General features: G+C 47.1%; 1 protein-coding gene across 2 annotated transcripts in view; it reads left to right on the forward strand.

Annotated features, from left to right (window-relative positions):
- Nucleotides 1–22,756, forward strand: part of Hsd17b2 (hydroxysteroid (17-beta) dehydrogenase 2) — an 83,254-nt gene that overhangs the window by 40,948 nt on the left and 19,550 nt on the right. The window contains exon 2 of one of the 2 annotated variants that reach the window (XM_087595217.1): nt 13,177–13,416. In XM_087595217.1, the coding sequence (XP_087451343.1) occupies nt 13,177–13,416 (240 nt within the window). 2 annotated transcript variants of the gene reach the window in all.

Raw genomic sequence — 22,756 nt, forward strand, 5'->3', positions numbered from 1 at the left:
GGTGTGTCTGAAGACAGCTACAGTGTACTCATATAAATAAAAATAAATCTTTAAATCTTTAAACACACACACACACACACACACACACAGGAGGATGGGTGGGCCTGGGTATGTAACATACGATGTTTTCTATGACAGATGTGGGCATCTTGAGACTTTAAGGTCCGTGAAGGATCTGCAGTCTCTTCCCTATGAACAGCGGGGTTGAGAAATGGTGATCCCTCTCCTGCCATAGCTGTTCTGAAGACCCCCAGTCGTGAAAGCAGATCGGTTTGTTTTATGGCCTTGCAAAATCAGAAATCAGCTCAGAGAAAAGCCCAGAAGGGCTGCAGCATCCATTTGGCATGAAACAGTGCTTTTTGAATATTCCAATTATATTTCCCCGCCCCCCGAATTCCTCATTGGCTAAGTTATTCTGGACGGTGCCATCTTTCTAGCTTCTCGAGCACACACCCCAAATCCTTCATCCTTCTGGGGCTCAGGATAGCCTCTCTTTCCAGATATGTGAACCTAGTCACATAGAAGACTGTCCCTAACTTGTCAACCCTAAGAGAAGCTAAGGAATCCCAGGCTGAAAAACATCACCTGACACCTAAGGAAGACAGGGGCCCAGTGCCTCCTGCTCCTCTGTGATTCACTGATGGGCTCTAAGATCACCTCATACTGGTCCGTAATGGTTTATTCCTTATGCCAAAGCTGCTCTACTCTGAATTTTCCTTCTGAATATAAACTTGAGAAACGGTTAGTAGGAACACGTGAAAAAATAAACATAGTTATTGAAAACTGAAAAAGTCTGGTTCTGGGAAGATAGCTTAGTTTGTAGAGGGTTTGCTGAGCAGTACCGAACCTGCCAGGCTCAGTGGTACAACGTTGTAACCCCAGCATCGAGGAGGAGGCAGAAACAGCCAGATCCCTGGGGCTCAAAGGCCATGTGACCTAGCCTACTTTGCCAGCCGTAGGCCAGTACGAGACTGTACCCACTGTCATAGTTCATCTCGATCGCCATCTTGTCAGCCTTTAGAGTCACCGTGGAAAACACATCTCTGAGCACAGCTGTGAGGGGTTGTCTAGATGAGGTTAATCGAGGTGGGAACAACCCACCCCAGTCCGTGGCCCGGAGAGAACAAGCTAAGCCGTAACATTCACCCATCTCTGCTTCCTGACTGTGGCTGAGGAGGCAGGCGAGAGCCATTGGCCACATCTGGGTGTGGGATGTGGACCTAATACCAGTTTCCTCAGCACAGCAGTGGCAGAAGACAATAGTGCCTTATATGCATAAGGGACATATAGGCCAAGCACCACAGGCCTACCAACAAATAACAAACCCATCCTGGATTAGTTCGATGACACCCAGGGGGAAACGGGCTGGAAGTCCTGACTGGCTGCCACCTGCTGACAATGAGGAGGAGTTCTGTAGGCTTTTATTTTTTCCCCCTTCAATTCGTCTCTTTCTAAAGTCCTCTCATCTTGGCCGGGTGTATCTGGAATGCAAAAGGTGTCAGCTGGTCACATGCAGAGCGCCCCCACCGCCGTCAGTTCTGGGGACATTGGTAACAGGAGCTACTCGCATTGTTGCTTAGCTGGTGTCATGTGACGCTCTTGTGCATACCTGTTCTATGTGGAACATGGAAATACGATGGGAACCTGGCCGTGCTGTGAGGACGGTCTCTGCTACATCCGTGAGTGTCTCTGGTGAGTGGCTATGTGGGGGCGGGTGGAGTGGAGCTGAGCACTCCCCCGTCCCTGCCCCCGCCCCCACATAATGAACACAAGAGGGAATACAGAGACAGACAGGGAAATCTTTGGATTGGAATGTGAGTGGGGATACTGAACAGCCGTGAGGACTTCGAGAAGATTCTGGGTGATTGATAGGTGGGCATCATTGCACAAGAAAAGCAAGGAATTTTCCACGGTGAAGCAATTGAGGAGATAGCCAGCGTGTAATTGACTCTAACAGGAGAAGGGCAGGACAATTCCAAGCTTTTGGGTATCTGTCTGTCTTTACCAACTTTCAGTTACTGGAATGAAATAGTGGAGATAATCAACTTATAAAGAGGAAAGGTTTTGGACCTTTCCGGAGGAAGTTCTTGATCATAGCAGATTGGCCACACTGCCTTGGGGGTGGGTTGTCACACGGAGAAGGAAGTACACGGTAGAGCTGTTAGCCTCCTGGCAGGGATGAATGGGAGACAGGAAGTGAGACAGTATCATACAAATCCCGTCTAGGGCGTGACACCATGACCAAAGATCTCCCTCTAGGCTTGTCCACCTGTGTGTGGAGTGATCTTAACCACAGTGCTATAGAGGGCAGAGTGCTGAGCCTCTAGTACAGCCATTGTGGAACCTTCCAGATACAAACTCCAGCAACATTCCTTGTTCAAATCCAGCCAGGCAAGGGATTATGGCAAAGCTGGCACAGTGCTTAGTGCCTAGTTTGGTTCCAGTCCACCACCTCACAGAACAAGCCCAGCGATTCCAGCAGGTGGAGGGAGGAGGATCAGAAATTGAAGGACATCCTCAGCTACATCACAAGTTTGAGGCTAGCCTGGGCTATAGGAGACCTGGCCTTAAAAACAGCATCTAGCCGGGCCACTTCGGCGGCTTGTTTTATGCCAGGCCTAGAAGCTGCTTCCTCACACATGAGGTTACACAAAGCCACTGCATTTTTCCTTCCAAAGAGCAGGCGTGGGGATGGGTTCAGTAATGCACTGGAGATGTATCCACAGTCGGCCCTTTGTGAAGGGAGCTGGGGTTGCTGTTGCTACTTTAGACCCCATCCAGGTGCTCAAGGAGAACTTTGTAGCAACCGGCAGGCTTCAGTGCTGACTCTGGTTGAAGCCCACTGTGCGCGCACTGCTCTCTCAGTGTCTCAGTTTCTCGTGTTCTCAGTGGAATAAAAAGGTTATGGGAGAATTGTTCAGAAAGTTCATGCCATGGGGAAAGGACGGTTTACTAACTTTGTTACAAAGTAGACATGAAGCTGTAGCTGTTTCAAGAGGTACTCCATAAGCTATGGGGTCTCTCTCTCTCTCTCTCTCTCTCTCTCTCTCTCTCTCTCTCTGTGTGTGTGTGTGTGTGTGTGTGTGTGTGTAGTGAGGTGTGCCACCTTGCTATGTGGAGCTCAGAGGACAACTTGTAAGGCTTGGTTTCCCAGGGATGGAACTTAAGTTGTCAGGCTTGGTGGCACAAGCCTTTTTCTAAGTAGCCATCTCGTCAGCCCAGCATCTCCTCAGAGTGTGACAAACAGGGGAAGTGGGTATCTAGAATCTGCTCCTCCGAGAGCAAGAGCTGAGTCCAGTCTGGGCCTCAGGGAAGTCTCCCTGGTGTTTTGATTTTATCTGTATCTCAGGATCACTTAACCTACATAATGAGAAACAGGCAGCGACAACCCAAGGGTGGCAATCACACCGATTGCCTAAGTCTTAAACTAAAGGGAGGGGAAAGTTCTTTCCCCATCCTTTTCCCACAGACTCCCAACTACATAAACAACTCCCAAGAGATGTCCTCATTCAAGGGGACAATGCCTTTCAAAGGGGCCTCATTTCAAAAGTGCTCATGCATAGGACAGGTCACACCACAGAGAAATGTTGGTGACGAGTGATGAGTTTTGTTCCCAGCTGGATTGAGGTGCATCTTTGATATGCATTGTGTGTGTGTGTGTGTGTGTGTGTGTGTGTGTGTGTGTGTATGTGTGTGTATGTGTATGTGTAGTGTGTGTGTATGTGTGTGTGTATGTGTATGTGTAGTGTGTGTGTATGTTTGTGTGTATGTGTATGTGTAGTGTGTGTATGTTTGTGTGTATGTGGGGGGGGAGAGAGAGAGAGAGAGAGAGAGAGGGAAATATTCTGATGCAGTCTTAGAAACATTTACAAAGTAGGCTGTGAACCAAATGAATTGTATTTAGAGCGAAGCCTCTTGCCGACACACAGTAGGCCTTCAGTTTCTGTGCTTCCGTGCCTCCCCCAGACACAGAGTTCCCTTGCAGAAAGTATATTGGTGTCCCTGAAGCTGCTGCCTGTAGGCTCCGCCTTATGTTGTGGCTGGCTAAAGATAATGTTGGTAACAAAAGGGGTCAGAGGGGACTTTAGGGACCTTTAGGGACGGAGCCATGTCCCTGGGCATTTTGCCACTATGATGACAATCTCACATTTGGTGTGTGTGTGTGTGTGTGTGTGTGTGTGTGTGTGTGTTTAGAGGCCACAGGAGCTATCTATCTGTTTGGCTTTTGTTTCTCATTGGCTTGGAACTAGGCTAGGCCAACTGGCCAGCAAGCTCCAGGACTTGCTATCTCTTCCTCCCTTGTGCTAAGATTAGCAGTGTGCACAACTCAGGTTTTCGGTTGTTGAGGCAGGATGCCACTCTGAAGTGCGAGCTGGCCTCGAACTCATTATTTAGCCCCAATTAGCTACAAACCTCCCACATGCCGAGATTAGGATGTGAACTACCAGGCCTGGCTACAACGCTCAGCTCTTTCATGGGGGTCTGGGGGATTGAACTCTGGTCCTCAGACTTGCACAGCAACCATTTACCAACCATATCCCAACTCCTTGTGACAGTCTGACAATCAAAATAGAAACCATTGTTATTCCAGAAGCCAGAAATAGCCAATGGATGCTCGGCCTGGGATATACACGCAGGGTTTTGAATTCTTGTTTGTGGAAGCAGTTCCCAAGGAACCCTAAAAGCACACATCTCACCTTACAGCCCATATATGCAAGCTGCATGCATTCCATTCAAACAACCTGACTCCAAGAACTCCCAAACCCAAGTACCCTTTGGCTAAACTAAACACTTAGTCCTCAGAAGTTAGTTTACTAATATAGCTCAGACTGGGCTATGTGGCTACCGACTGACTCTTACAGCGCCCCCATGTGGCAGTAGCATAAATACACTTAGAAAAATCAATATATTCTTTTGTCCACCTTTAAAAAACATGCTACTTGAGAATTTCTTAGATTCATACTAGATATACATACTTTCCTTTCCTGCTCAACTCCTGCTGTATGTCCCTGTGACTTCTGCCCTCAGACTCAAACTCATGACTAGGCAAAGTTACTTTTCAATTATTAGTGTCAGATGCATATATATATGTATATATATGTGTGTGTGTGTGTGTGTGTCTATGGTCTATGTATATATATGTTTATGCATATATATGTGTATATGTATGTTTATACAGATGTATATTTATGTATGTGTGTATATATGTGTATACGCATATATGTATATGTGTCTGTGTCTATGTATATATGTGTATATGTATGTATATACATGTGTATATGTGTGCACATATGTGTAAATGCATATATGTATATGCATATATGTTGTTTATGTATTTTTCTATATATGTATATATGTATGTGTATACATGTGTATATGTGTGTATGTATGTGCATATATGTGTATATACATATATGTATATGTATATGTATATATATGTAATTTCTCAAAAATTAAATTAAGAAGAGCACAGGTGAGATTCAAGGGACACAGTCAGGGAAGAATGTAGTGAGTCAGATCCTGGAAGGAAAAACATGGACAACAAAGGAGAAGACTGAGCAAGGAGTGGCTTGCCCCAGAGCAGAGCACGCACCACTCACTCTTATACAAGGCTCTAGAAACTTCTCTTTGTACTCCAAACAGCTGAGGGATTGAAGTTAAGACGAAGAACAATGTGACCTTGGGTAAGCAGCAGGATTGAAACTGTTCTGTTCTGCTGTTTCATCATTTGACAAGTTACAGTTCAACCTACGGGATAAATGTATACACTAGAAAGGACAAAATCTATCACAGAGAGGACAGGAGGGAACAAAGTCCCAAAATTATTGGCAATTACAGATGCCAAGAGAGGGAGAGTCAGTTTTCCTTAAGTGTGCGGCTCAAGGTAGGTCAACTGTGCCACAGTGGATGGTCCCCCACCCAACCGTACAGGGACAGCACGAATTGAACTTGATGGGTTAAAAAGAAAAAGAAAAAAAAACAGAGCAGGAGGTGGGTGGGCTGGGAGGGAGAGTGGATCTAGAAGGAATAGGGAAAGGATGAATAGGAACAAAACCCTATACAATTCTCAAAGACCTAATAAGAAGTTCTACGTGGCCATTTTGTACTGGGCCGATCCCTGAGAGCAAGGGGGAACTTGGGAGGAGTTGAAGGGAAGAGACATGAGAGCGGCTGGAGGGAGGACGGAGAGGGCGAAGGTGATGCAATTATATTTTAAATAAAATCTATTTTAAAAGTTATTAAAAAAAAAAGTAAGTCCGAGCTGGGAAGAGTGTTGGCAACATTCTTTAATTTGCAAACTATATAAAGAATCTTAGACTGTGTGAATGAGCTAACTATGTATGCTACAGAACAAAGACAAAGCTAAAACTCTTCACCATCTTGGTGACAAATGACACTATGTCAAGGCATACTGAGAGCATGTGAGACAAATAAAGTTACTTCAAAATAGAAGGTGGAGATTAACAGATACATTTGTGTGTATGGTGTATATGTATGTATGTGAGTGTGTGTATATGTGTGTGTGTATGAGAACATGTGTGTGTGTGTGTGTATGAGAGCATGTGTGTGTATGTGTCTCTCTCTGTGTGTATAGGTGTATGGTTATGTGTGTGAGAGAACATGTGTGTGTATGTGTTTGTGTGTGAGTGTATGTATGCATGTGTGGTGTGTGTATATCTGAGCATGTGTGTATATGTGTCTGGGTGTGAGTGTGCATATCTATGTGTATGTATGTGTGTGTGTGTGAATGTGTATTATGTGTGGTATATGTATATGTGATGTGTGTGAGAGTGTGTGTTTAAGCATGTGTGTATGTGTCTGTGTATGAGTGTGTGTGGCATGTGTGTTTTGTGTACTGTGTGTATGCGAGTGTGTGTATATATGTATGTGAGTGTGTGTATGTGTATGGTCTATGTGTGTGCATAAGTGTGTGTGGTATGTGTATGTGTATGTGAGAGCATGTGTGTGTGTTTGTATATGAGTGTGTGTACATGTCTGTGTGTGTTTGGTGTATGTAAGCATGTATGTTTATGTATCAGTGTTTGCTTATGTGTGTTAAGTGTGTGTGGTGTGTGTATGTGTGTGGTGTGTTGCCCCTTTTTTTGATTCTTACAAGTTCTTTGAAGAGCACTGAGCTAACGAGGAGGCTTCACACAGCGGCTTTCTGAGACCTTACTTTCCGCCACTATAACAGTTTCTAATTAACACATTATGTCAGGGGAGATCGTCTGTTGTCATAAACAGGAGACACGCACAGTCTACAACTTTATTTCAATGGCACCAATGAAGGTAGAGTATAGGGTATTTTGATGACTAAAATAGTTTCGTGACTTCATCAAGGGTTTCATACACGCACAGTCTATTTTGATCGTGTAGGGAATTTAAGTGAAATGGTTATAGTGACAACAGCAGAGAGCTGAGAAGCCTAGGAAGGGGACACCCAGGATCGGGAAGTCACATTTGGGTTCATCTTAAGTGACTGACACTTCAGGCTTGTAAAAGCTTTACACAAAGGCCACACACCCCACCCCTGCCTCCCCTTTCTTCCCCTGTTTTTGGCATTGAATCTAGGGCCCTGGGCATTCTAGGCACAGGCTCTACCAATGACCTATAGCCTCACCTCCTTCCTTCCCTCCTTCCCTTCCTCCCTCCCTCCCTCTCTCCCTTCTTCCTCTCTTCCCTCCCTCCCTACCTTCCTCCCTCTCTTCCTCCCTCCCTTCTTCCCTCCCTCTCCCCTGCCCCTCCCTCCCTCCCCACCCCGTCCCTCCCTCCCTCTTTCCATTTTAGACAGCCTCTCACTGAGTTGCCTAGGCTTTTGTTGAGCTGGTTCTGCACCCCCATGGGTCTGGCACTCTCCACCTTCCTGCCTTAGTCTCCACAGTAGCTGGAGTAACACAGTCTTTGTCACCAGACAGTTCTTTGACCATACAACTCTTAACTCTTAAAGATTCCTGACAAATTGCAGGTTTCCCTCTGGCATATCAATTTCCTCCCTCTCCTCTTCTTTCCCTTCCTCCCCTTCCAAGTCTTTCTTTCTCTCTGTCTCTTCCTCTTTCCCTTTTTTCCTTTCTTCCTTCCTTCAAGATGGGAACCCTCTTAGGTTGTGCTGGTTGGCCTGGGACTGGCTGTGGTCCCTTGCTTTCTGCACTGCTAGGCTGCGCACCCCCACCCCTAGCTTCATAACAATGGCTCTTCATGATGAGTTTTACACTTAAGGACTGTATTGAATTTCCTCAACTCTTGCCCAAAGGGGACTCCGGGACTCAGTGTTTGTTCTGAGGTGATGGGTGTCTAAGTTACTATGGACAGAAGGACTATGAAGACTATCACCTGGACCTCAGCATCTCCTGGCCCTCAGCTGCTGTGGCCGCCTGATTCACATGGGCTGCTGACTTGTCCATCTCTCCTTGTGAGTCAGGCATGGTCAACAGTGACGATGATTCCACTGTTCACGGTAGCTAAGTTACGGGAACCATCTAGGTGTCCCACAGCAGTGGAGTAGACGAGGAAGATGTGGCGTGCACACAATGGAAGCTTTTTAAGCCATGAAGAAGAATGACATCATTTCATTGGCAGGAAGTGGATATGACTGGAGATGCTATACTGAACAAGTTAAGTGAGACTCACAAGGACAAACACCAGGGCTGGGGTCATGGCTAAGTCAGTGACACGCTTGCTGCACCAGCGTGAGATCCTGAGTTGGATCCCCAGTGCTCAAGTACAAAAGCTGGGTGCAGCAGTCAGCAGCACACGGTGGAGGCAGGAAGATCTTTTGGGGCTTGCTGGCCAGTCACTCTGTCCAAGCTGGTGAGCTCTGGGTTCAGGGAGAAACTTTGTCTCTGAAAATAAACAAGGAGGGCAGTGACTGAGAAAGGCACTAGTCATTGACCTCTGGCCTCTATGTGCACATACGCACATTTGTGCATGTGCCATGGAATAACCTAGGGAACCAAGGCGACCAATGAGAGACTCTAGAAGGGCAAGAAGAGGGACGGTAAGGGAGAACTGGAGAGTTAAGATCAAAGGCCATCATACACTTACATGAAAATGGCCCTGTCCAATCCAGTTTAATAAATTAAAAAAAAAAGGCCTCCTCCTTACTGCTCAGACATCCATATTCTAAAGCTTCCCAACTGACCAGCCATTCTGCACAGTGTGGGCTCAGACCTCCGCTGTGAGGGACATGAGAATCTCATTCCTCAGGTCTTATGCCCCAAGCCCTGTCTGCATCTAGACAGCCTCTGCTGTCCGTTGCTGAAAGAGTGAACCTTCCTTGCCTTAGTTTCCCCCTCTGTAACCTCCCTTCCTACCCCACCCCCCACCCACACACACACATCCAGGATGGCTGGTCAGCGATGCCCAGTGATGCCTACTGGCACCTGGTAATCATGCTGTGACCTCGCTTAGGAAACAGAGTTCTGAGACGCTGCCTCATTGTACACAGCTCTGAGGAAACCTTTGGCTATCCTGGACTGGCTTGACTCTGGGCTCAAGGCCTCAAGACCTCAGGAGCATAGAGAGGTTATCTTATCTCAGCTTCCCAGCTCTCTACTCTCCTAAGGTCTGCTGACCTCTCATGGCTTCTGGGCCATCACACAGATGAGAACCGGTCCTCTATGACTGTGAGGGCCAGACCAGGCCATTTATGATGTGCCTGATTGCTCAGGTCAGCCTAAGAGAGGGGACTGACTAGAGCCTTACTTTCTCCACGAGGAAGTGGAGGCTCCAAACGGCTTGGTACACTTTCCATGAGGTTCACCCGAGGACGATAGAGTCAGGCAATGCTTCTCACCCATGATGTTCAGTGACCTGGCACTAGAGGTGAAGTTTCCATTGGCCAACAACACAGCACACAGAGACTTGAGAGCCCAGTAGAGGGCATGGTGTCATTTTAATTTTATTTTTGAATCAAACATGCTTTTGCCTATTTATTTATTATATTGTTTGTGTTTCTAAACCCTTAACTACTTTTCTGAGATTTTTTTTAAAACATGTCTTAGGGTTCTAGTGCTCCAATGACCAAAAAGCAAGTTAGGGAGAAAAAGGTTTATTTGGCTTACACTTCCACATCACTGTTCATCATCTAAGGAAGTCAGGACAGGAACTCAAACCCGGAAGGACCCTGGAGGCAGGAGCTGATGCAGAGGTCATGGAGGGGTACTGCTTACTGGCTTGCTCAGCCTGCTTTTTTATAGGACCCAGGACCACCAGCCCAGGGACGGCCCCACTGACAATTGGCTGGATCCTCTCCTGCTGGATGATCACTAAATGAGAAAAAAACCCTTACAGCTGGGTCTCATGGAGGCATTTCCTCAAGGGAGGCTCCTTTCTCTCTGATAACTCCAGCTTGTGTCAAGTTGACACAAAAGCAGCCAGTACATAATAGAATTACATTTTCCCTTTCCTCTTCCTCCTCCCCCGACACCCTCCCATGAACCCTCCTTGTTCTCTTTCAAGTTTATGGTCTGTTTTGCTTTAACTATTGTTGTTTGTATATATGTATGTATGTATGTATGTATGTATGTATGTATGTTTGTATGCATGCATGTACGCATGTGTATATGTATGTATGTTTTTAAGTACCTAAGCACAGACTCCTCCCCCTGTAAATGTTACTTGTGTGTATCTGCCTTTGGTCCTGGATAGCATTCGCCATGCTCATCTTAATTGGCTGCAGTTCTTTGTGGTAGCAGGCTTTTGGTTTTAAGACAAGGTCTTTCTCTGTAGCTCAGGTCAGCCTGAGACTCATTATGTAGCCAAAGACTGGCCTGGAACCCATAGCAATCCTCCTGACTCAGCTCAGGTCACACACTTACCCCATCATATTCAACTTTTTGCTTTGTTTTTAGAGACAGGGTTTCTCGGACTGTAAGTAGCCAGGTAGCTCTGGCTGTTCTGAAACTCATTCTGTAGACCAGGGTGGTCTTGAACTCACAGAGATCCGCCTGCCTCTGCCTTTGGAGTGCTGCTGAGATTAAAGGCATGCACCACCACCTGGCTCAGTCCATCTTATTTTTAAAACAGACTTCCAGAGCTTAAGCTCAGCACGGTATAAATACTTCACAGACATTAGTCTATTCACCCTCTTTATTAAGCCCATTATGCAGATTTGGAAGCTTCCACTGAGAAGCTTCCACAGGCAGGAGGGAAAGGCGGGTGAGCACCTGGTCTCAATGCTAAACTTCATCACAGCTGAGCATAGTGGTCTCTCACAAACCGTGGCTTTAGTAATGCACTGGTCAGTTGGGCCACAAGATGGCTCAGTGGGGGAAAGGTGCTTGTAGTGTAAGCCAGGTAACCAGAGTTCAAACCCAGGGACCTGGGGAAAGGCAGAAGGGAGAGGTGACTTTACAAAGTGGTCTCTTGACCTCCACATGCATACTATGACACACATGACCTTACGCATATGCAAAAACACTCACATAGAGATATTTTTTTTTAAAAAAAAAAATGCAGTGGCTAACCCAAAGGGGCCTTTTTAACTAGGAGAGGCCATTCTGTATGGTTGTTGCAAGGGACACCCAGATCAGGCAGGGACAATTGTAGAAGGGAGCATGCTCTGTTCAAATGGCCTGTGTGTGTCTTAAGGATGGGTGCTGAGGGGTGATCTTGTGGCTCCGATGAAGGGTACACCAGGACCCAAGGAAAGGGCAGAACCTTTACCAAAGTCGGGTCCATCTTGCTGCAGTTCAATCAGTGGGTCAGTTAATCAATAACGAGGCACGGAAGGGATTTGGAGGCTCTGGTCTGACTTTATCCCAGGGGAATAAAGAAGGCGTTCAGGAGCCTTATGATACGTATGGGGAAGGAGAGTCCTTATTTTTGGAGGGGGCTACTGGGTTGTCATAGTTGGCTTTTTCACACTGACAAAAGAAACTTGAGAAAGACAAGCTTTACTTGGTTTATACTTACAGAAAATAGTCAGGGCAAGACTTCAACATGGGAACGTGGAGCAGGAACCAAAGTAAAGGCTGTGGAGGAGCGCTGCTTATTGGCTTATTCCCCACATCTTGCTCGGCCTGCTTTTCTCTTCAACCCAGGACCCTCTGTGCAGAGGTGACACTACCCACAGTGGTCCGGATCTTCCCACATTAATCACTCCTTAGCGGAGAAAATGCCCTGCAGACACGCTCATGGGCTAGTCTGTGGAGGAAGCGTCTTGATTGAGATTTATTCTTCCTAGTGTCCACTGACCAGGCAGGGACTCTAGGATTAGCCTGTCTCGCCAGCCCTCTTTAATTTACTTTTAGTTTTTCAGTATCTTCTTTTGAGGCAGTGAGTTTATTACCCAGGCAGGCCTTGAATTCGCAATCCTCTTGTCTCAGCCTTCCAGGAAACAACAGTCACGGCTCTGTGACATCATGCCCAGCTGGAAGGAGGATTACCATCCTGAGTCACTTCCCAGAGGAGGAGGGGCAGGAGGATTTCTTCCCTCTGCCCAGTTTCCAGGGTCCCAGGCCTTAAGTAGAGTTTGTCATGGAAGTTTGTGACTCATTTCTACTCAAGGCCAGGCTCTCCCTGGGACCTTTCCTGGTCTAGGTAGGTCCCAAGATTATGGTCCAAAATACTGCCTATGAAGATGCCTTCAAGGTCGTTCTCTGCACTGAGAACATGTGGTCAAGGTCAATAACTTGAACTCCTTTACCTGGCATGTATGTATATGCATGTATATACACACATACACGTATAAACATATACATATATATGCACATGTATACACACATACATATGTATACACACATACATATGCATACATACTATATGTATACACACCATATGTATATACACTATATGTATATGTATATGCATATGTATATGATGTATATGTATATGATACAAATGTGTATGTGTATGATATATGTGTATATTACATGTGTGCATGTGTTTATATATGCATATGCAATGATTGTCCCTGCTACATTTATTTTTTTTTGTCAGTCATCCCTGAAGCAACCTCCTTCAGCCCCTATTCCCTTTCCATGTATGCTCACTAAATTTCTACCAGCATTCCTTCTTTCTTTACATAGAGTCAACTGTTTGTCCTGACATCCCGAGCGATTAGGAAATAGACCAAGGCCATTCCCAGGCTCCCTCCCTTCAGGGAGCAGAGACCCATCATAAACATCATGTAATGTTATCCTCATGAAGCAATCTTGCCGATTGCATTGGTTTGAGCTCACCCTGTTCTCTTGACTCTTGCAGGTGCCGATTCCGGTTTCGGTCATGCTTTGGCCAAGCACCTGGACAAGCTGGGTTTCACAGTGTTTGCTGGAGTGCTGGATAAAGAGGGCCCAGGAGCGGAGGAATTGAGGAAAAACTGCTCTGAGCGCCTTTCGGTGCTCCAGATGGATGTCACCAAGCCAGAGCAGATAAAAGATGTTCACAGCGAAGTCGCAGAGAAGATACAAGACAAAGGTACCAACTTCCTTGATTCCTCTTCATCCCACTCACCAAAGTCCACCTCTAGTGACCATGGCGGCTGACCTCACCAGAGGACAATTGTACTGAGCCCCTGCCATGTGCCAGAGTCTGTAAGACACAGATTAGGCTCCCTCTTCACGGAATGTACAGAACTCACGTGTACAAGTGTGCACACGCATATGCAGGCATGTAGGCCAGAAGACAACCTTGACTGTTGTTTCAAACAAACCACCCATCTTGTCTTTTGAGCTCACCAGTTAGGCAATGGTGGCTGCCCAGTGAGTGCCAGGGATTCACCTGTCTCTGCCTCCCAGAGGCAGGGATTACACTGACCCCCCCACCCAGTGCCATGGTGACAGGCTATTGAAGAGGTGGATTCTGGGGGATTGAACTCAGGTCCTCATGTGCCTAGCAAACACTTTATGGACTGAACTATCATCCTGCCCCAACTGCCCACCCCCAGGCTTGTTTATCGCCTTCCCCCACCCCGGTTTCTTCCCATCCCCTGATCTTTGCCTTCCTCCAGCAATATCAGCATAACTTGGTCTTCCCAGCTCAGCTCACAACCACAGGGCCATGTGCCCCCTTTAGGCTCTACCTATCTTCCCTCCATTTGTGCCCAAGCCTCTATCTGTTTCCACTTCTTCATGCACAAACGTTGGTTCTCACTGTGCCTCCCTCCTTACCTGCTCTGGTCAAAGCTACCACTGTCATCTTGAAGAACAAAGACCTCTTCCTTGGACAGTTCCAAAAGGACACTCCCCTGCTCAAATTTGGGGTCCCCAGCCTCTCTTCGGCTCCACAGCCTTCTCACTGTTACCTCTGCTTCCTTGATAGGTCTCTTTCTCTCCCCATCAAATCGGAATCTTCCCAGTTGTCTCCATCTGCAGCCATTCACTCACCCACTCCTGGGCCAGACCAGGCCAAGGGCTCTCTGTCCCCTCACATTAGAGGAGGGCCTGATAAAAACCATGTGTGAGCCCAGAGAGTGGCACAGACCCTGGGGAACCCAATGTGTGAGATGAACGTTAAGAACCTCCCTCATCGGGGATGGGGATTTAGCTCAGTGGTAGAGCGCTTGCCTAGGAAGCGCAAGGCCCTGGGTTCGGTCCCCAGTTCCGAAAAAAAGAACCAAAAAAAAAAAAAAAAAAAAAAAAGAACCTCCCTCATCGAAGAACTGATTCAGAAATTTAATATGGTGCCATCAAGGGGTTAAACAAACGTGAGTCCCTTCAGAACTCCCAGGCCCATGGCCAGGGGGGTGGCCATGTTTGAGCATGTCTGGGTGCCTCTAGGCCAAAGTTTTATTATTGCAGCTTACTTAAGGAGAGTCTCTGAGGCATGAGCAGTGTGTGTGTGTGTGTGTGTGTGTGTGTGTGTGTGTGTGTCTTCTATCACTCTCTGTCTTGTGTTATATTGGCCAGTCTGGTTGGCCAGCAAGCCCCTGGGATCCCCCTCTCTCTCTTCTCACCCCTTAGTGCTCTCATTATAGCACAGATTTGTGGGCGTTGGAGACCCAAACACAGGCCCTAATGCTTATGCACTAAGCGGCTTAACCAACACACTGTCTCCCCAGCCTCATCAGCAGCTTTTAGTTTTTAAAGCTCCCTAGGTGATGTTACTATTTGGACAGGGTTGAAACACTAATTTACACTAATACCTTCCAAAGCTGTGTGGCCCGCCTGGCAAACTCTTCCTTATATCTGGACCCGAAATACACAAAATTGTCTTCAGAACATTTCCACTCATTTCCCAGAGGTTCATCCTCACCGTGTTCAGAGCTGACCTTGTTGTCTTCTCCCAGTGCCTGAAAATAAACCTGCTTGCTTATCTACCTGATCATTCGAGTTAGTGGCCTGGAGGAAGGGGTGCGTCACTGAGACCTCCAACTTAACCACTGATGTCTCTGTCCTAACAGCCTGGGGTTCTTTCTGTCACCTGTCCTGTCCCCAACATCTCCAAATGCTGAGGTTCATTGCAAGTCTTCACCGGCTCCTGTGTGGGTACCACAATGGCCTCCCTACTTCCTGTGTGGGTACCTCTGGTATAGTTATGCCAATGGTCCCATGCTGCCTGCCTATGTACTTCCCATGACCTCTCTGCTGTCTGTTTTGGTACTCCAATGACCCCTGCCACCTGTCTGGATACCCCAGTGGCCTCCAGCCTCCTGTACTTTTCCGTCACTTTCCAGTGAACTGTAATCCTCATAGCACACACCTCTTCTGTCGCCCATTCCCTGGAGCCTCTGAAGTATGGAATCTCTGGGACAAGCTACTCTGTGGCCATAATTTGCTTTGCATGCGGCTCACTGTCTTCCCCTTCTGCCCATGCACAATCCAAACACCTTAAAGATCGTGGGATAATGGCCTGTCAAACCATTTCTCTGTGGTACCTGATGGTGCACTTGGTACCCTCTGGAATGCTCCAGAACAGGGTGGTGTTTCCCACTGCTGCAATCCAGCTTCTACCTCCTTGACTTTCGGTCTCATCTCCCTCTTCCTAGGACCATTGTCCTTGCCAACAAAGTCTTCATGACAGTTGCTCCCTACTCCCATGGGGGAGTCATGTACCCATGTTATCGCTTCCTGACTTTCCTGGTGAGCTGGGCCACATTTCTTCTTCAGACTCGTAGTTATGCCTTGCTAACTCCTCTGTCACCTCACTGTGAGAAATGCCTGCTCCCCTCCCACTCCTTAGCAATTTCTCAAGAATAAGACCCAGGTGCATGTCAGGACTCACTCAGATGCAAGTGACCCGATCTATTGCAAATCTACTAACACCAGGAAGGACCGTGTTTGCCTACAGGACTGTTGGTTCCAGACAGAGCTGGATCCAGGCACTAAGCAATGCCTTCGGGATTTGGTTTCTGCTTTTGAGTTTTGTTTTCTTCGGTGTTGGTGTTAGCCTCAACGAGCTGGAGGCTGTATGTGGAAGCCTTGGCCACTCCAGGTCCCATCTTCCTCACAGCTGACACAGCCAGTGAAGGGATCAGGGGCACCTGCCTTGTTTTGCAGCATAAGGATTATTATAGAAAGAAGGCAGAAGAGTCTGGAACAAGGCAAGAGGTGCTCAGTAAAGGTTCCTCTTTCCCCCAGTTCAGCATTTAGAGCAGCAAGTACTTACTCATAAATGCAATGGTTCTCAACCTTCCCAATGCTGCAACCCTTTAATACAGTTCTTTTTGATGTGGTAAGATCCTCCCACCACCACCATGAAATTATTTTCATTGCAACTTCATAGCTGTAATTTTGCCACTGTTATGAATCTTAATGTAAACATCTGATATTTGATCCCTGTGAAACGGGTCACGACCCACTTGTGAAGAACTGCGGCATAAACGAGATAAGAACAAACAGAAGAGTGTTAATCATTTGGGAATTATTTCTCAACAAGTGTAGCATGGTGTCATCCTTTTCTTCTTATAAAAAGATTGTGTGTGAGAGACAGACAGACAGACACAGAGAGAGGGGAGGAAGGGGGAGAGGGAGAGGGAGAGAGAGAAAGGAGAGGAGAGGAGAGGAGAAGGGAGGAGAGGAGAGGAGAGGAGAGAAGAAGGGAGGAGAGGAGAGGAGAGGGTAGGAGAGGAGAGGGTAGGAGAGGAGAGGAGAGGAGAGGAGAGGAGAGGAGAGGAGAGGAGAGGAGAGGACAAGAGGTCACAAGGAGGCATCATATCTCTTGGAGCTGGAGTTCAGGCAGTCATGAACCTCATGGCCTGGGTGCTTGGAACCAAATTCTAGTCCTCTGACAAGAGTAAGCTCTCTTAACCCCTGAGCCATCTCTCCAGCTCCCAAGCCAGCATATTCTAGAACATTCTTTTTCCCAGCCTGATCTTTGGCCATGCAGTAGTCCTCACTTGCCACTCTCAGGTCTGACTTAATAATGCCTAATAGAAGGAGACATTGGATGCAAAATCCTTTCATGAGATCCAACAGGACAGCACTGACCATCTGCAGTGATGGAGTGATGAGTTCTAGACACAGAAATGCTGTCGTGGTACCCAGGCATGAAGGGATGTGAGAGCTCAGTTTTCATGTCCCGAGTTCCTGTCATTTTACAGTTAGCATATAGTTAGAGGCAGCTGTCCCCTGGGCCAGAACAAGCAGCCCACCCACCTGCATACTCCAGGTTTCTCCAACCCCAGTCTTCTTAAAGAGAAACTGGAGCCACAGGATCACCACAAGAGAACCATCTAGAATCTGTAGATAAAACAGCAGAACTCCTAGAAGACTGGTGACCATGCTGAACCTCTGCACAGCATATTATTGATTTCCTGTTAACCTATTGATCATTACTAACTGATGTTAATTAGTACCAAGATAAAACCCACAAGTGTGGTGGGCTTACTGGCCAGTTTAGAATTCTCTGGTAAGTTAGCAAGTATCAGAACATGGTTGGATGTTAGCAACAAGTTCTGTTGATGGCACAATAGTCCCCAGTCACCTATTAGATATTTTATGAAGATCTAGAAGATCTCTGAACCCAAAGGGACAATGGAGGCGGCTGACATCACGATGAGCCACCTGCGTTGGTTGGCCCATTGACCCATGAATGAAGAGTGATGCTTGAAGTGGTTAAATTGGAAGAATGCCTTCGGACAGGAAAATTACCTACCATTCAAATGTCAGGGTCCATAATTAGAAGTTCACACGAGCATGGCCTCTCCTTTTTGCTTTCCCACGGCCTGTACCTCTATACTCACGTGTGCCCATGATGTTAGAGGTGAAGTGCAAGGGCTTGCGAGAGATAAAGTATTTGGCCTCTGTACTCTGCACGTTGTCACTGTGGCAAATGCCAGAGAGGAACAGATTAATGGAAGATTTATTGGGCTCATGGTTTCACTGCTCCTGGCCATGACAAGGCTGGGCATCCTGGAGGGAGCATGAAGTAGGCCAAAGCTGCATACTTTATGGTGGACAGGAAGAAGAGGGAAGGAGGGAGGGGAGAGAGAGGAAGGGGGAAGGAAAGAGGGAGGAAGGAGGGAGTGAGAGAGGGAGGGAGAAGTGATCACTTCTAACAAGGCAATGACATCCATAGTGTCTGCTGTGTCCCCAGTATTACATACAGGTATTAACCCATTAGTTGGTTAGTGAGACCTTCCTCATGACCCAATCGCTTCTGCAAAGACCCACCTCTAAACGCTACACTGGGGAACCAAGTGAGTCCTTGGAGGGAAAGTTCCCATCCAGATCCCAAGAACTCTCTACAGAAAAAAACAGTTGGGGGTTGGGGATTTAGCTCCGTGGTAGAGCGCTTGCCTAGCAAGCCCAAGGCCCTTACTTTCTGTGATCCAGTTTGGTTTGGGCCGAGAACCGTCTTTCATTGATTGGCAAAAGAGATACTGGGAATTTTGAGCCTGCTTTCATTTCTTTGGGGCACTGTTTAATTTCCTAAGGACGGAACATCTGGTCCTCACAGTCAACTGATTGGCCCTCACGGAAGTGTACGTGGTCCTCATGTGCAGCCTGGCTGCTACCGCCTTGTCTCTGCCACCAGACAGGCAGTGTTGGGGATGTGCTCCCCCCCACCCCCACCCCTTCAGACGACACAGCACTGACTTTGAAAATGCTTTGGGACTGTGGAAAGTTAACGCAGACGCAGAGGTTAACAACTTACTAATGGAAAGTTTCTGCGGGCCCGAGTCAGGCTACAGAAGGTGCGCTAAAATGAGTCCTAAGGACCCGCTGTGCTCCCAGCTCAGTGCCTTGCTCAGCCGTCATTCCAGAAGCTTCCTCCTGCAGCAGACGGGAACCAACACAGACAGCCCCAGCCAGACATTACGCAGAGAGTGAGAGACCTTTGTATACTCAACCATAAACAAGATGTCTCCATCAAATCCTTCCCCTCAGGGCTCAGGGAACACTGGGAGAGAAGGCAGAAAGAGTGTGAGGGCCAGAAGGGATGGGGGACACCAAGAAAACAAGGGCCACTAAATCAGCCTGAGCAAAGGTCTTATGAACTCACAGAGACTGGGGCACAGGACCTGCGAGGTTCTGCACCAGGTCTTTCCTGTATCTATGACGGCTTCCAGCTTAGTATTTCATGGGATTCCTAAGTGTGTGAATGAGTGGGTGTCTCTGTTTCCTGTGCCTTCTCTTGGGCTCTTTTCCTTCTGTTTGCTTTTCCCCCCAATTCCAATGTGTTAGTTTTTGTTTTCCCTTTTGTTAAATCTTATTATATTTTTATTTTATTTTATTGTTATTATTATCCCTTAGAGTCTGTTTTCTAATGAGAGACAGAAAAGAAGTGGATTTGGTGGGAAGGGGAAGTGGGGGGGGGGTCTGAGAGGAGGAGAGGGAGGGGAAACTCTAATCAGGATATATTATATGGAAAAAAATTTCCAATCAAAAGTGAAAAAGAAATCAGGGGAAACAAAAGGAAGACAGGGAAAGTGAACTGCTACAGGCAAGGAGGTATGCATCTGAATTCTCTTTTCTTTTCTTTTCTTTTTTTTTTTTTTCGGAGCTGGGGACCGAACCCAGGGCCTTGCACTTGCTAGACAAGCGCTCTACCACTGAGCTAAATCCCCAACCCCATGCATCTGAATTCTTATAAGAGTCAAAACAGTTTTGGGGAGATGGGATCTCACTATGCACCTAAGGCTGGCCTCAAATTCACAACCCTCCTGCCTCCAGAGTGCTGGGATCTCAGGCAAGCGTCACCAAAGGCAGCTAAAGGATGATTCCCTCGCTTTGTACATCTTTAAATGTGGAAACTGACCTTATGGCCCAGTACCAAGATGTTTGTTATTGAAACTGCAAGACCCCTTAAAAAATTAAAGTCTTGGTCTGGAGAGATGGCCCAGTAGTTGAGAGCACTTGCTGCTCTTCCGGACGACGTGGAAACGGTTTCCGGCACCACATAGCCAGTTGTGCCTCCAGTTCCAGGGAGTCTGACACCCCCTTCACATAGTGCACAAAATTTCCCTCCTTTCCTCCCTCCATCCCTCCCTCCCTTCCTCTCTTCTTCCTCCCTCTTCCACCACCCCCCCACCCCCATCTGTCTTTGCCTCTCGGTCTCTGTCTCTTTCTCTCTCATATACATATAAATACTCAATGCTCTCTCTCTCTCTCTCTCTCTCTCTCTCTCTCTCTCTCTCTCTCTCTCTCTCCTTTCTTAGTTCCATTTCGTTGTGGGTTTTATGTATCCCAGACTCACCTCCAACTTTCCGTACAGACAAGGATGGGATTGACTTTCTGATCCTCCTGCCTCCACCTCCCAAGTAGTGGGATAATAGGTCTACACCTCCCTATCTGGTTTATGAACTGCTAAGGAGTGAGCTCAGGGCTTCGCGCAGGCTGACTGAGTACTCTGCCCACCCAGACACATCCCTAGCCTCGAAATGTACATTTCTAACAAGTTCTGAGATGCCCAGGCTGCTGGGGGTGAGGGGTGAACCACAGGATGAGATCTGCCACCCACCCCGTGGTGGAATTCCATGAACACAGAGGGTCTGCTTAAGTCTGTCTAGCTCAGCATCCCCGCTTCTGTCGCCGCTGATGTTCTCAGGTTACCCTTGTTCTCCAGAACCCCACTCTTCAAATCCCTACGGGCTCTTATCCAAAGACTTCAAATAAAAGCTCAACCAGATTTTCAGAGAGTCGAACTAATTTTATTGGGAACAAAGGGATAGCTCAGCTTTCAGAGAGACACGCTGTCAAGACCGGCAGTGTACCACATGGGTGAAAGTGTTCACAGACCCTAGGCTACCATTTGGTATCTCTTTTTTAAGAGGCCTAAGGGAAGGAATAGGTGGTTACCAAATAGCTTGGTTTGGGTGTTTCTCTGTTTTGATTGGTTGGCTAAAGTCACGTAACCGCTTCAGTACCGCCCACCTTCCTTCCCATGATGCATCTGGTCTTAGCTGCAAACACACCCAATTGTTCCTAGGCATAACATGACGAATAGGGGTCACTGCATCCACACCCAATACCAGTTTGGGCTGAATCAGCTCTTCTATTCTTCATACCTGGATATGCTGGGGATATACATGAATAAAAACCTATACTTAAATATGATTATTACCAGGGGTGGGGAAACTTATATTGCTGTTGGGAGATGACAGACAGAACGTGTAGCACTACGCAGGTGGAGGGTTTCCGAAGTTGCTAGGTGTACTACTTGAAGATGGTGTGTGTGTGTGTGTGTGTGTGTGTGTGTGTGTGTGTGTGTGTGTGTGTGTGTGTGTTATGTGCAGATGAGGAAACTAGGTTTCTGAGTGCATTGTTACAAGAGGGGAAGTGTAAATAACACAGAGCTAATGGAAAGTTCCAGGCTAAACTATCTCCTGTCTTGTTTGCCTTAGAATCACTGTATTCATTCTTCCCCACTCTTTCCTTAAGGGGCAGTTCCCAACTGTACTCTTGGCAAGGTTTAAACACTGCTGGCCCTTGGGTCCTTCTCTTTCCCAGCCACAGGTTGATCAAATAGGCTAGGAGGCAGTTTGAGTCAGGAGACACACTATCCTAATGTATCCAGAGGGCTAGACAGCACTGCTGGGGGCAAGGGTTCTCCAAGGATGGTACAGAACTCCAGCCTCACCTCTCTTGGGACTTGGAAAGGCAGATACTCAGATCCCACTTCATGACCACTGAGAATTTCTAGGATTTGGGCCGGCAGTGTATCTGAAGCAACTGTGCTGTGATTCTGGTGTTCACCAGGGTGACACATCTTCCAAGCCAGGAAGTAGGGCTCATGGTGTAAGGACGTCACCGTCACCCTGCTTGGGATTTTCCTTCTTGTCGCTAGGCTTTTAGCTTAGAGATGAGGGAAGGCTGTAGGTATCTCTTCCTGAAGTGTGTTAATGATGTCTTTACATAGGCTTTGAAACGTTAAGACAGTGGCTCCCAAGCTTCCTAATACTGCAACATTGTAACACATTTCCTTATGTCCTGGTGACCCCTCACCATAAAATTACTTCACTGCTCTGTCATAACGGTAGTTTTGCTACTGTTATGAATTACAGTGCAAAGAGTCTGATGTGCAGGATGTCTGACAGACGACCCCTGTGGGAGTCAAGACCCACAAGTTGAGAACTGCTGTTTTAAGACCTGGCATGCTATGCTGCTATGACTCTCATCTTGTGATCCCAGCTGTTCCCATACATAGTGACTTTCCAGCTATAGGAAAAGGCTACCAGGCAAGAGAAGAACTGGGCTGGCGGGTCATCTCCGTGAAAGATGGTGGCTACAGTCAAGTCTGGTCATCTGCGTGCAGTCAATACCATCCACACAGTGGAAGGATCGAATCAATTCCTAGATGTCCTCTGACTTGGACACGCACACTGTGGCATGAGTGCCCCTCTCTCCCACACAAAATAAATGAACTTTAAAAACAT

Source organism: Rattus norvegicus, chromosome 19, assembly GCF_021556685.1.
Source record: "Rattus norvegicus strain SHRSP/BbbUtx chromosome 19, alternate assembly SHRSP_T2T, whole genome shotgun sequence".
Taxonomy (NCBI): Eukaryota; Metazoa; Chordata; class Mammalia; order Rodentia; family Muridae; genus Rattus; species Rattus norvegicus.